General features: G+C 38.2%; 1 protein-coding gene across 1 annotated transcript; it reads left to right on the plus strand.

Moving 5' to 3' along the window:
- Positions 1–518: 518 nt before the first annotated feature.
- Positions 519–13,974, plus strand: LOC126418002 (60S ribosomal protein L24). Its single transcript, XM_050085160.1, has 6 exons — positions 519–595; positions 703–778; positions 1,598–1,683; positions 1,996–2,157; positions 13,507–13,567; positions 13,850–13,974. The coding sequence occupies exons 1-6, from the start codon at positions 591–593 to the stop codon at positions 13,922–13,924; spliced, it is 465 nt and encodes a 154-aa protein (XP_049941117.1). The 5' UTR covers positions 519–590; the 3' UTR covers positions 13,925–13,974.
- The last annotated feature ends 431 nt before the right edge of the window (positions 13,975–14,405 follow it).

The raw sequence follows: 14,405 nt of genomic DNA on the forward strand, positions 1-14,405 counted from the left end.
TGTAATTCTTCTTGCATACAAGCAGTTGCATTTCCATTTGACTTCGCTTCGAATCTTGACAAGATGATACCGTACTGCTTCGTATAGCCTTTTTTCCGTTCGTGTTCCTTTTCTGTTTCGTGGGTCACCCAATTTCTAGCCATCTGGCATGTAATCGGTCGCCTTAGTGCGCTGCAATAACTTTATTATATCTCTAAACAAGTTACAATAGTCAAAGCTGAACAAACAAGGATAATCTCCGCTTCAAAGAGATAGCGTAACAAAAAAACCGGTCTCTGTTCCAAAACATACAAAAATCACTTTGTAGGTTACCTTCCTGGTGGCGATTGCTACACTAGGCAATAGTGACATAACACGCTCCGAAATTTGTTGCTTCTCCGGTCATACACACAGCTTACGACCATTCTCCTCACTGTGTTTTAGAGGCTTGCCGTTTTCCAGCGCTTCAGTAGCGAAAGTTTCGCCACTCATTTGTCTTGAAATCTAGGGACATGAAGTAGCGTAGAACACAACTGTGTAGTGTAGTATCTTTAACAACAACGGAAGGTGTTTGGATCTGCCATTTAGTGTTCCGTTTCCTGTGAGAGAAGATGAAGTAAGTACAGCATGAGAATTTCTTGATTGTTGTTTCTGGTATCATCTCTTGTGTTGTGCTGTTAGATTTGTAAATAATGAAATGTAACAAAATTATTTCGTTAACAGGATCGGACTGTGTGCCTACAGTGGGTATAAAATATACCCTGGCCATGGGAAAACCATGGTCAAGACAGACGGAAAGGTAAGAGTTATTTTTTAAGTTAGTGTTGAGTTCTGTGTTCCGTGATGTTTGTAAAAGCTTAATAGCAGGCGTCTGTAAAGGGCTCGATTGGTAAATTCTGTTTGTTCAAACAGTGGTTAATGTTCTATAGTTGTAATTGCGTTTGCGAGTGTGCTTGTGCTATTTGTAATAACTTTCATTGTTCGTGGTAAACTTTGGGGAAAAAAGCACATTCAACATACTTATGGAAATAATGATAGGCGGATGTTGAAACGCCATGCAAAGCTGTGTCATAACGTGTCGATGTACGTGTTCCCCAGTAATTGTTACAAGCTTCGCAATGTGTGCATATTTATTTGATCAGATTTGCGGAACTTAATTTCGGTCGTAAAACTGGATTGGTAATGTTCACTGCTGGAATGGAGATGTTTCAAGCTGACTCACTCTGTAAAGTGTTAAAATAGTTATCTCTTCAGATTGTGCAATATGCGAATCATTTCACTCACTTGTGAATTTGATCACTTCTAGGTTGTATTTTATCAAATGTTCATCATATTCAAGATTTCATTTGTTGTAGATATTTACGTGTAGTTGATTGTTTGGAAATGAATGGGATAGGTTGTTTGTTCGGCTGTGGCGCACCTATTGGGGTGTTAATCCACGATTCCTCAGAGGCACGTAGTGGGCGCTGCCGTTGTAGATGATTGTAAATACCCCTGGATACAAAATAATCGTCGCACTGTAAGCTTTAATTTTTTTTTATGCATGTGGGTTGTCAGCTGCCTTGATTTTGTTTTATCTTCTGCTTACTTATTAACTAAGTGTATTTACTTGTTACAGACTTTTACTTTTCTTAATGCGAAATGTGAATCTTCACATTTGATGAAAAGGAATCCCAGGAAGGTGACATGGACGGTGTTATACAGGTAACATTTCTGTAGTTATGTCGCAGCGTGTAGCATTAGATATATCAGTTAATTTACTTAATTGCAGTATAAACATTTCCTTTACATCAAACAGTAAAACTTTTAAAATGTATTTTAATAATAGGTTACTTTTTGTGGCTGAATTACTCATTTCAGCAACTACATTCACAACTTATTTCATTCAATGATGTTTCTAATAATCTGTCAATCCACTGAGTCCAGATGAAAATTTAATAACTGAGTACTGTCATAAAATTACATACTATCCTCAGACTTCCTGTTGCTCGTATTACACTCTGTGTACCTGTTTAGGCGGAAGCACAAGAAAGGTCAGGAAGAGGAACAGACCAAAAAGCGAACCCGTCGCACCCAGAAATTTCACAGAGCTATTGTTGGTGCATCTCTTACTGACATCATGGCAAAAAGGAATATGAAGCCTGAAATTAGGAAAGCACAGCGAGAGCAGGCTATCAGGTAACAGTCCAGTTTGGGTGAAAATGTCAATATATTGCTGTTTTGTAGTTTCCTCCTGTAAATGTTTTGAGTGATAGGCAACCTTTGTGTATTTCTGTTTTTGTGCATTGGGCTGTGGTCCCTTTCCTTCACATTTCTACAAACATTGTGAGCTTCAAATTAGATTGAAAGGAAATGGATTCAGTTGAAAAAGGTATCAAATGTTATTCAGAATGGTGATTGTTACAAACTTGTATGTAGCTTTACATACGGATGTCTAGATACAGCATTTGTGCTAGTGTTTTTGCAAGCAATTAGTGTTAAAGAGTAGTGAAAGTTGACACTGCACACACAAAGTTTGCCACTAGAATACCATTGTGTTGTCAACACTGTAAAGAAAATATATATCTGGGGCCATGACAGTTGCATGCTCAACCCAAGGGATCGTGAAAGTAACAATTAAATTTCCTAAACTAAGATTGTGTGATTAAGATATCCCTTGATTTTTTGTTATGTACATATCTAGGATACTACTGGTGCTGTGCTGCTGTGGCCATTTAAGTTCATGTAGCACTAAAGAACATACGTGGTTGTTTCAGCTTTAGTGTACCCAGTTTCATCAATGTTAATATTGACGCTGTTTGTTATATGTATACAAGTGCACTCTCTGTGTTTTTATGTTTGAAATGGAGAACACACACAATTTCAATAAAAGTTAGTATATTTACCTGCTGGCATAATCCGTATCACTTCAGGCAGGGGTGTTACCTTTATAGTCTTGGATGTTGTTGAATTTAGCATATGTTAAAATTCTGGAGTATGTGTGAGAGATTTTTCCCCCCCCCCTCCAAAAAAAATTCCTGCCCCAAGATACAGGTCCCCAAAGAGGACTCTGCGAACACTATTTTGAAGATGCGAATTTCGGAAAAAATTTTTACAGTGCTGTATCTCTATCAGCTTTATATAATTCGTTGGTTTTTTATTTGAAAGATGATTGCTTTGTAATTACAATGGTATCCTCTGTTTGGACATATCTGTCAAAGTTCTTGTACTGTCGCCTTCTGAACTTAATTTGCAATTTACAGTTTTCCCAAAAATGCCAATCCAGGAAAGGTAGATTTTTTTTCCTGTTGATCAGTACCGTGTATTACTGTTTCTCTGTAAAGGAGAGCTTCCAGTTTTAGGAAAGGTTTTGTTTAAAAAAAAATTTAGCTTTCAGGGTAATGTATGTCTTCAATGAAGCTGTTTCTTACTAATTTCCTTTTCACTCGCCATTATTTCTTACACTTTGTTGTAGTTTGTCAGTTTCTTCATTGTGATTGTTCATTGCAGGTTTCTTGTATTACAGTTGCTCAGTGCTAATTTGTTCACTGAAGTTTTTAAGAAATCTGAGGACTTTCAATGAGGTTTGTTTGTTTGTTTTTTTTTTTTTTTTTTTTTGTGAAAAGAACTATTTGAAATGTCTTCTGACTGGGGCCACAGGAGAGTGAAGTGTGCTGGCTATTTGCATATCAAGAAAAGAGTGATATATGACAGCCAAAAAAACAAGACTTTGTTCAGGGTGGGAATAAGTTTTCTCATTTGAAGACTCTATTTCAAAGTGATGATACTTCCAGTGATGACTTTTTGTGTTCTAAATGTTTTGACAGAATAATAATGACACTATCTGAACAAGGTGAAGCCTCCCATGATGCAGATTTTGCATCAGTAGAGGAAGAATTGAATACCCTGAATCAGTCAACTACAGACGTAGGTATTACTCCTTTGACGAAACCGTTGTCAGTGAAGTCAAGTCATAAGCTCTACGCATCAAGAAAGCACAGAGAAATTACTAAAGCTATGGATGAATACATTACAGCAAAACTGACCACACCCTTAAAAGTAGAAATTCCATCTTCAGAAAAAAATGAACCAAAACACTCGTCCACCTCATGTAAGGAATTTGTCACACATATCATTTCAGCTGTTGAATATTATACATCCTGCAGTGAATAGGTGCAAGTTTTAACTATTCTTCAAAGAAAACAAATTTAGAGACATCTTTAAAGAAATCAAATTTGAACCATGTTCCATCAGTATCAAAGTACATGATAGACAAATCAAGAAACTTGAGGTCTGTAAAAGGAATCCTTGTAAGACCAGATCCCTATTATGGTCACCCTGTAGAAGCAGCTCAAGTTCAAATAGTGCAGTCATTTTATCTGGGACTGTTCTCACCAGTGTGCCAACAAAAAAAACACTGTTAACAATTGAAGGTCAAAAAGTTGTGGGAGTGGAGAGGTAGATGACTTGCAGTATTAAAGAAACATAACTTCACATATTGGAAGATCAAAATTTTATGCACTATGACCTAAGTAGGTAGTTCTACATCCACGTAGATATGTCTGTCTGTTTGTACTGCATGAATTTTGAACTTCGTGTGGTAACTTTGAAGAACTTACTGGAGCACGTGACATGACATCTTGGTTGTACGTGTGAAGTCATTAGTAATCTGTGACGTAAAGTGAGACACTTCTTTGCTTCAAGAATGTGGTGACTGCTCTGGAAAGGGAGGACTGTCTTCACATACACTTGGCCTGGAAGATAAAGCAGATAACTCTGCAGAAATTACATGGGAGGAAAATAAACTAATTAGGAAGACTGTTGCCTTTGACAGTTTTGTTGATGAACTTTTTAAGTGGTCAGTGAAAGCAGTAACACACCAGCATCTGAAGAAATTGCAGCAAAAACACGTTGCAGAAGTGAAAGTGTGTGTACAGGCTGTGTTTAGTGCTTCATTGTGATTTTGCTGAGAACTGGTCTGCAAGTCTCCCACAAGAAGTATCATTGGAGTAAATACCAGGTTTCAATTTTTACAGTGACAAGTGTTGTAATTATAAGTGATGACACATGGCATGACTCAGCACCTGCTTTGCTAACAATGCACAAAATTCAACTGCAAACAGGGGCAGACAAGATCATTATTTCTGATGGTGCTCCTAGCCATTTTAAAAATCATTACCAGCTGTTGAGTAAGTCGATTGTGCCAACTGACTGGGTATACTGTGCTATACGAGAAGAGTCCTTGTGATTGTGTAGGCGGCCTGCTGAAGCACCATACTACAAAACATAATCTTTCTAGACCAAATACAGCTGTGATTCAGAATGCTGAAAATTTTGCGAGAGTCGTTAAATCTCACCCATCCACAGCCCTCATTTTCTGTCCAAAGAGGAAATCGAAGAATTCCGTGACCAGAAGAAAGAAGACTGGTCCAAACAAATACTCCAGTGAAAGGAATTCAGAACACACATTTTTGGACTCAGTGATGGGCGAACTCATGTTGCACACACTTTAAAGAGCAGGAAAGAAGAAATTTCATTAATTTGGCCAAAACCTCAGAAACAGCAGATTCAAATTCTTAGAAGGGGATGTTTCTGGCATGTTTGTATGACTGCGTCTGGTGGATTGCAGAGATTATAGACACCAGTCAAGAGTTATACGAAATTTTAGTGAACTTAATGCTACCGTAAGTCCAAATGGAGGATTTCCTTGTAATCATAAAGCAGTTATCTTCCAAATTGAAAGACCATCAAAATATCTAGAACTGTTCCAGAGACACAACATTTTAAAATTATTTCCAAGATTCGTATCTTTAAAATGGTATGTGCAGTGTCGTCTTTGGAGGGCTGCATCTCTGAACAAATTTTTTGGAGAAAACAAAAAATACATGTTCCTTACTTGGTCTTTCATTTTAACATATGTTTAATTCAACAACATCCAAGACTGTGAAGGTAAGACTTTTCCTAGCCTGCCTGAATTGATATGTACCATGCCTGCTGAAATTGCGTATCCTGACTTCCATTAGAATGAATCATACCAAACTACACATTGGAATAGATCTTTAACCCTACAGTGCATAAATTTGAACAATTCTTTCCTTAATATTGAGGAGAAACAAAAGAAGACAGGATTGAAGATTTTAATCAGTACGGTATATGATTTTTGTACTTAAAATACTCCTGCACTTTCATTTGCCTTAGTGACATCATCGCACACACAGTTGTTCATGCGCTTAAGTTTTACATTCCCAAGCATTGTAAACAAAGTAACACAACACACACAAACAAATGTCATACTAAATAATGTAAATCCACCCGATGATGGAGGTTTAAACCTTTGAAACTCGTCATGGATTTAAATAAAACAAAGTTTGTTGGGTTGCAATTAAGAAATTACCTTGTTATTATGATAGGCAATTGAAAAGTGTTTAATTGGAACAAAGGAATACTCCATACTTCCTGCATGAGAATCCCTTTCAAGTCGGCATTACCGTCATTGTTGGTTTTTTGTACTGGCCAGTAATCAGTTTTGTCCACTAACAACTATTGTCGTGGAGTTTTTATTGCCGAAGTATTAAATGAAATCTCGGATATTTAAACTCTGAATTGTTGACCTTCGTTATTCTAGTTGTGCTCACTGATGGCTGTAATGCCTCTGAATAAAAACAAGGAGTTAAAAACTTGTCATGGCAAGCATGTGATAAAAATGCCTACACCATTTTCTGGGTTGTATTGCTGTATTCTCACCTTATTAGCTTGCCTGCTGGAACTTGACACCACCTATGTTCATATTGTAAGTCCTTATCAGTTTGAACAAGGAATGTTCAGATGTTTCTTTATTTTCTTATTGTTATGAGAAACATCTAAAACGGGTCAAATGATGAAATTCCACATCCAACAGTATTATAAACTCATTCCTCACTGTATCCCTTTTTTCTGCCCTTTAGTTCACCGTTTGAAAGTTACAGTTTGTAATTCTGGTGTGGCGTACTGATCAGAGGGAATGGACACCCGATTCCATGTATACCAACAGTGGTAGTTATGTACAGTAATTGTAGTAGTATTGTTCACGGTTTGTGTGACAGTATTGCTACTTGCTCTTAAGTTTGGTGCATTGTAAGCATGCCCAAATTTGTTTTCTTCTCGCCCTTGTGTTTATTTCAAAGTTGTAAGTGTATTCAGACACACCAAACATTCAAAAGTTTGAAGTCGTCCGTGTCTGTGAGACTATATAGCATGTACTGCTTGAAATTTCAGACTTCGATGGGATGTACCTGCAGAAAGAAATTTCTACATTGGTACGAATATAAATTTCCCTTTGAGATATCTTGTAGGATGGCACACTTTATACAGCTTTTATGTCTTGGCTCTCATTTGGGAAATGCAGCTATTACAAAAGGGAACTGATCACCTGACTATTTCAGAACAATTAAAAGGGCATTGACAGTTGGAACCCCAGCAATTGACTAAAGTAGTATCTCAATGTTGCTTATACCAGCAACCATACGAAATACGTATGTGCCAACATATTTATTCAGATGGCAGTATATTTGTTGGCCTTGAGGACAAACATGAAAATTATAGAAAAAACATTTTTCGGCAGCCACGTGGGCCAGTTCATCAGTAAAATAGCTGGAGGTGAATAGGACTTTGCAAGGATGTAATGCTCTCAGAAAGCACCTAAGCATCTTTAAATGTACATACACTGAGCCAGTATTCTTTTTCTTCAAAATACCTTCACTGTCATAGCATCCACAGTGAGTCACATGTACTGGGCTTGAACCTGTGGTCTTCTGTCAAAAACACCCTAGAACCCTGTATCTGTGTCTAATTTTGTCCAATTTGTGGAAAAGTGTGTTTCAAAAAATCCTTATCCACATCACTGCCATCAAATTAATATTTCACTCAAGAGTATTTGTGAACTCTATTCTGTGAGTTGTTTCCTCAGTCTTTGTCCCTAAGATGCGCATTATCCATTTTTGGTAGTGTGCAGGTACCATTTGTATAGAAACAAAATAAGAAAGCAATATATGTTCAAGATCGAAGAAGAATGCTACGTGGTCCATGAAAGTGACAAAGGTGCATATTGTTGCCAGAGGGAAACAGTAAAGCAAAGCCTAAATTACTAACAAATTTCATTTCCAACCGGTATCACGATGAGCACTCAAAATTGTGGATATTTTATTTTATTTTTTATGTATGACAGAGAACACATGTTAACCAGTTAAATCAGTAAAGTAAGTCTTGAAGAAAATTGGGTTCACCATATGATAGAGCATCTGCTTTTGTTTTCGTGCGGCAGCAGTAGGGAATTAATAGCCATGCTGTCCATTGATGTGGTAAGGAGGATGTGACAGTTGTACAGACTGCATAACATTGTCAGTTCCTACAGTGTTGTGGCGGCAGTGACTGGAAGAAATGTATCTAGTTTGCAGTGCATTGCAAGATTAAATCACATTTTTTGACATTAGGGAGCAGTAATCGATATAAAGATTTCAGTAACTAACATACAGTTCACGAAACAAGTGATGGTTATTGACAGTTCAGGTGGCAGTGTTTGCTGAAAATGTCTTATGCCACTCTGCACTCAGTCTAGTGATACAGGTTCTCTGGCAGCGTAATCAAAAGTCTCGACAATATGCTGGTCGTATTTCTGTGTGTGAATTTATTTGCAGTTGCTACTTGTAACATGTAATCTCGAAAAAGTGAAGAGAGTATATTTAGTGTCTATTATACCGAAAGATAATGAGGTTACTTGTCAAACGTCACAATAGAAATGAAAATGTATTTTCGCAAATTGTTGAACATCTGTAGTTTCTGTTCCCATTATTAAATATTAGAAATTTTAATTAGTTCTAAGAGTGACAGAATAATGTATCAGTATAGTAACAGTTTTAATCTCAAGATAGTACTCGTAGTATGATGATAGGTAGATGGTGTGCTCTGTCCTTATGTTCTTGAGTATGTTGACGTTGTACTAGTGGGAAAATGCCACTCTTGTTACCTTCAAAATCTGATTTAAAATAGTCTTCAGCACTGCTTAAACTATCATTCTCCCTCTCAGATGTATAATTCAATCTTTTATGCATTTCTCCACAATACCTTTATTTTTGGCTCCCTCTGATACTTGCAGTACTCTTCACAATTTTTTTCCACATCTCGCTTGTCAGTTGTTTGACAGCTGGTGCATGATTATTTTCTACGTATGGATGGTGAATTTTTATATTGTTTGCAGCAACTTAATGTTTTATTTGTGCGCATACCTCTTCAATGGCATTGAAGTGACAGTACTATGGAGGAAGCTGAAAAATTTCATGTCCATGCCTTTTAGCAGTCTCGTTAATTACACACGTCGGAAATTGTGGTTTCTTTTGTGCCACATTTTCTAGTAATTTCACCTACTTCAAATTCCTCCAAAATCCACTTTTCATCATTTCAGCCACTGGATAAGATTTCTTTTGTTGTTAAAAGTTGGTGTCCTATCATGAACAATGAAATGATAATGACCTTTATCCATGGTGATCACTGATAGACTTTGCAGGTGCTTCATAACCAATGTCTCGAGCCACTTTTAAAATAAACCCACTGTTCATCTCTTCATGGTAATCACCTGTAATTTTTAAATGAAACATTAACAGGCAGTTTGGCACAAAACTGTCAGATGTACCCGCATGAAACAAGTTGTGCTCATTTTCCAACAGGCACTCCATGGTCCCCTTGGTCATTCCTTTACTACAGCCTCAATGTAATGAATGGCTGGCATTAACCCAAGTTTCATCTGTCCACACTATGTTTTCGAATCTCACACCCATGATCCTGTGCACTGCTGTGCAACTACATCATTTCCATGAATCTTTTGTGTCTGTTAAGCACGGAATAATTGAAACCTTTGTCTTTCAGCACAGCACATAGTGAAAATTTGTATCCTTTAGAGATAATCTTTCTGAAGTGTAGTGACATGAGTAATTTAGATAGAGTGGGACAGCTTTGTTCTGCTACTCTCGCTGCATCTATACTGTACTGTAATTTCCGTATTTTTACAAGTGTTCTTGCTTGTTTACAATGTTGCTGCAGTCCTCTTAACAACCTGAGCAAGAGGAAATAAGTATTCACCCTCCCCCTACCCCCCTTCTTCTACCCACCCAACCCACAAATAGACCCTCACCAAACATGAATTTGGAGTCCTGGCTAGATAGCACACTTTTCTTCCTCCGTTTCACGTCACGTGTTGGGCTGGCATTACTTGTTATGCTGGACATTGTTTAAAAGGAAACATAAGCAAATAAACATTAAAACAACAAAACAGAATAAACTGTGGACTGAACTATTAATACAAATGACGAAACTACTGCACCATTCGCATGTGAGAAGTAACTACAAGGCCCCTGCTACCTGCTTGAATGCAATCCGTCATCGGCTGGCTGCCTGTGGTCACTAGGCAAACCAACAATGTTACTTGACTGTCAGTACCAAAGACTCATTTCCCAAACTAGAAAATGTTAATATCTCAATTAAACTGGTCTCAAAAGTTAAAGTGCATCACCATTACCCCCAACCCCACTTAGTATTTTCCGTAGTTTATGTACAAGGTGTGATTCAGAAGTTTCCTTCTGATTCATTTCTGAGTAGGGGAGCGCGTGCAGACCGCTTCCACTGGGTGGGGGGAGTATTGGGGGGGTCTCGGGGAACAAACTGATGCTGCGGCAGTTGTCTCTGGAACACTGGAGAGTGCCCGGAACCCTGGAGAGTGCTTATTGCTTGCAGCGTGAGTGTGTGTCATTGACTTTGGTTGAAAAGTGGGAGAGGTGAAAATGGAGCAGCACTTGGAGCAGTGTTATGTGATTAAGTTCTGCATACGACTGAACAAAAGCGCCACGGAGACTCTTGGTATGATTCAAGAGTACTTTGAGGAAGAAGTCCCTTGCAATGGTTTTCATGTGGCACAAACGTTTCAAAGATGGCTGTGGGAATGTTGAAGACGACAACCACTCTGGGAGGCCATCATCAAGCCATACGGATCAAAATGTGGAGAGAGTGCAGGAACTTTTAAACAATGACCACCATCGTGCCGATGAACTGGGACTCAGAGTACGGTGTGGAGGATTGTGGCGGAGAATTTGATGATGCGAAAAGTGTGTGCCAAACTGGTGCCAAAAGTTTTGTCTGTGGATCAGAAGAAACTGCGCATGACTGTTTGCAAGGAAATGCTCCAACAGTTGAATGTTGATCTGAACCTTCTGGAGGAAGTGGCTACTGGTGATGAGACCTGGGTCTACAAGTAAGATCCTGAGTTTAAGCATCAGCTCAGAAAGGCACACTGCTTCCTCACCGAAGCCCAAGAAAGCTCACATGAGCAAGTTGTGTGTGAAGTGCATGCTGATGGTTTTTTATGGTAAAAGAGTGATTCACAAGGAGTTTGTTGCTCGTGGACAGACTCGGGTGACTTTTACATTGGAGTGCTCCGCCGCTTGAGGGATTGAGTTCGCCTTGTCCACCTGGCGATCAAGGGCGATTGGATTCTCCACCACGACAATGTGCCACCTCACACGTCACGCGCTGTCTCCGAAGTTTTGGTCAAGTTCAATGTGACAACACTACCACAGCCACCCTACAGCCCCAACTTGGCTCCAAGTGACTTTTTCCTCGTCCCCCGACTCAAGACTGGCCTAAAAGGGAAGCGATTCGACTCTGTCGACGCCATCCAGCAGGCTTTGACGAGGGCCCGTGACAGCATGACGCCTGAGGCCTTCCAGAAGGGCTAAGAACTGTGGAAGACTTGCTGGCAGCACTGTGTTGTTGCTGAAGTATCATATTTTGAAGAATTGTACTTAAATGTCCAATAAATTTCTAGTTCCGAGTTCAGTCTTGAAACTTTAGAATCACATCCTGTATGATGTGTGTGCATCAAAATATTTGATGTACATACTAAGACCTCAAGCTACGCTAAAAGTTAGTCTGTCACCCCAACCAAGATTTCAGATATGCATGGTGGGTGCTATTCTGTCTGTTAACTAAAAGGGATCAGATAAATCCAGTTGCAACTCAGTTGTGAATGGGTTGGTAATACTTTGTTGAACTTTTATAATATACAGCGGAGTAATGGAGCTTGCTGTAAAATACTGGTGCACTCTTTGATTGCATCCTTCTAAGTGTCCACATGCAGAATGATCGTTGCTACTCAGTGAGCATAGAATCTGTAGGTGCATGACTCATGGCTTGGTGGGCTATTCCCTGGCCACCTTTATGCTGAATGAACAAACATTATGGTGTTGGCACTGACCAGAGGTGCAGAGGGTCACATTTTAATGTGGGGTGCACATTCAGGCAGTGTGTGTGGAAAGTGGGTATTCAGTGGAAACAGGTGAGACTCAACGTGCTAAAGTAAGAAATGTGGTTTTGGCAGTTAAACATGTTACTAGGTGACATTGTAAAATTCTTTTGGCTCACCGACTAAAAGATTGCTTATCATATCCTAACCTAACTTCCTATATGTACCCCGTGTATTGAAAATGACAAGAAAGTGAGAAATAATGCAACTCAAAACAAAACATGTGAGTTGAAGTGGTGTGTCAAATTCTTGGGTATTGGCAGAAACAGGACAGTGACTGTCACATAGTGCATATTTTAGCTATCAAGAGTATTGAGACCCTGTGAAAGATAGGAGATTTGAATAGGGATGCTTATTGGGGGCTCGTATTTAAAAACCAAGAATAATGGGGCACGTGGGAATAGAGGTATTTTCATTTAGCAGTATTGCGATCTTCAATGTGTATTATTACTCTGAAAGTGCATAAAATAATGATTGTTCCAATGTTGCAAGGCTTCTCCATATTAACAGAATATTGTTTAGTAATGGGGTTACAAAACACTCCATTAACTGATAGCTTTTCATTAAACAGAAGTCAAAGAGTATAATAATAATGTCCATATTTGTATAGAATAAAAAGGAATAGATTGAATGCACACCACACACAATAGTTCATTACTGTATTTGGATGCATTTTTAAAAAGAAATTCCTTAGAAAGAGAGCAGATGATGTACATGACCTAATTCATTTTCAGTAACTCTTGAGTGTATATCACTAGTGGCTCCTGCCGAGTTCGTGATTAATTTTAAGTGCCTTCTCTAACAGCTGTGAAATACAATTATGTCACATTGCTCTATATCCTTGCCACTTTTTGTGTGTGGTTTTTTACCTAATATTTGTTTGCGGTGCCTGAAAATATTTAAATCACAAATTGGATGTTGAGGAAAATCCATGTATTCATGTTGTTTTAGTAAATCAGTTGAAGTGTGCAACATATTGAATTTTATGCCGTATTTTCTCTTTGGACTTCTTTGTAAAATAAAAATAAGCAGAAATTGTTTGGAGCTCACTTTCATGTACTGAAGCTAACATTTTGCATGCTGTCGAGGATAAAAATATTAAATTTAGATACATGTAATGTTGGTTGTTCATAACTGATACATTCAGCTGTAGTAATATTTATTGTAGTGTTCGACAGTTACTGTAATTCCGATTTATGGAAAACGGCTGATTTCTGTTTCAGGGCTGCTAAGGAGCAGAAAAAAGCTGTCAAAGCAGCAAAGAAGCAGGCTGCACTTCCTAAGGTATGTGTTTTTTCCCATAAATCTTGAATTCTGTGATTCAAATCTGTGTACCAAATATAGTAGTTTCATACCCTCACCAATTGCAATGGGTCAGAAGGAAAGCATCAATGGTTTAATTAGTAAATTCTCTCTCTCTCTCTCTCTCTCTCTCTCTCCGCCCCCTCCCCGCCTCTCCTCTCTCCCAACTAGGTAGTATCAACAGCAACATGACCTTCACGTTTATATGTATAATTCCAAGCTAAAATACACATTTGAGTGACTGAATACAATTTTATCTTTCAGGCGAAACCTGTGCCGAAGCAGAAGGCATCAAAAATAACACAGAAAAGTGCACCACGAGTGGGTGGTAAACGTTGAAACCTGTTATGTAATTTTTGAATGTATAAATTAATAAATGATAAAAAGTACGGTTGAGGTAATTCATTTGAACCTTTCCTTAAATATTTTGTTTGTAAATGTGTATGTGGCAAGGGGTATCAGTTAATACCTTAAATTTCGCCATTTTTTGTATTTTCAAATAATTCAGTAGCAAACTGCTGCACCCCCAGTTAGTTCCCTACTGTTAACCTATTGTTAAACAAGGACATTAAAGGTAAATGAATGAATTTCTTACTAATACCTACATGTCCACATTTTTAAAGATTTATGTAATAAAATACTGCATCAGTTAGGTTTTTCCATGTACAATATGACTCGTTTTGGGAATTTATTACCATTTTCAAGTGTTGTGGGAGTTCAGTATTTTGATGTCTGCAAGCGTTTTCTGCTTCTGTTGCCATGCAGCTGTGGCAATTGTAAAATATTAATCTTGTAATTTTTAGATGCTAATGCTAGAAAA

Source organism: Schistocerca serialis, chromosome 1, assembly GCF_023864345.2.
Source record: "Schistocerca serialis cubense isolate TAMUIC-IGC-003099 chromosome 1, iqSchSeri2.2, whole genome shotgun sequence".
NCBI lineage: Eukaryota > Metazoa > Arthropoda > Insecta > Orthoptera > Acrididae > Schistocerca > Schistocerca serialis.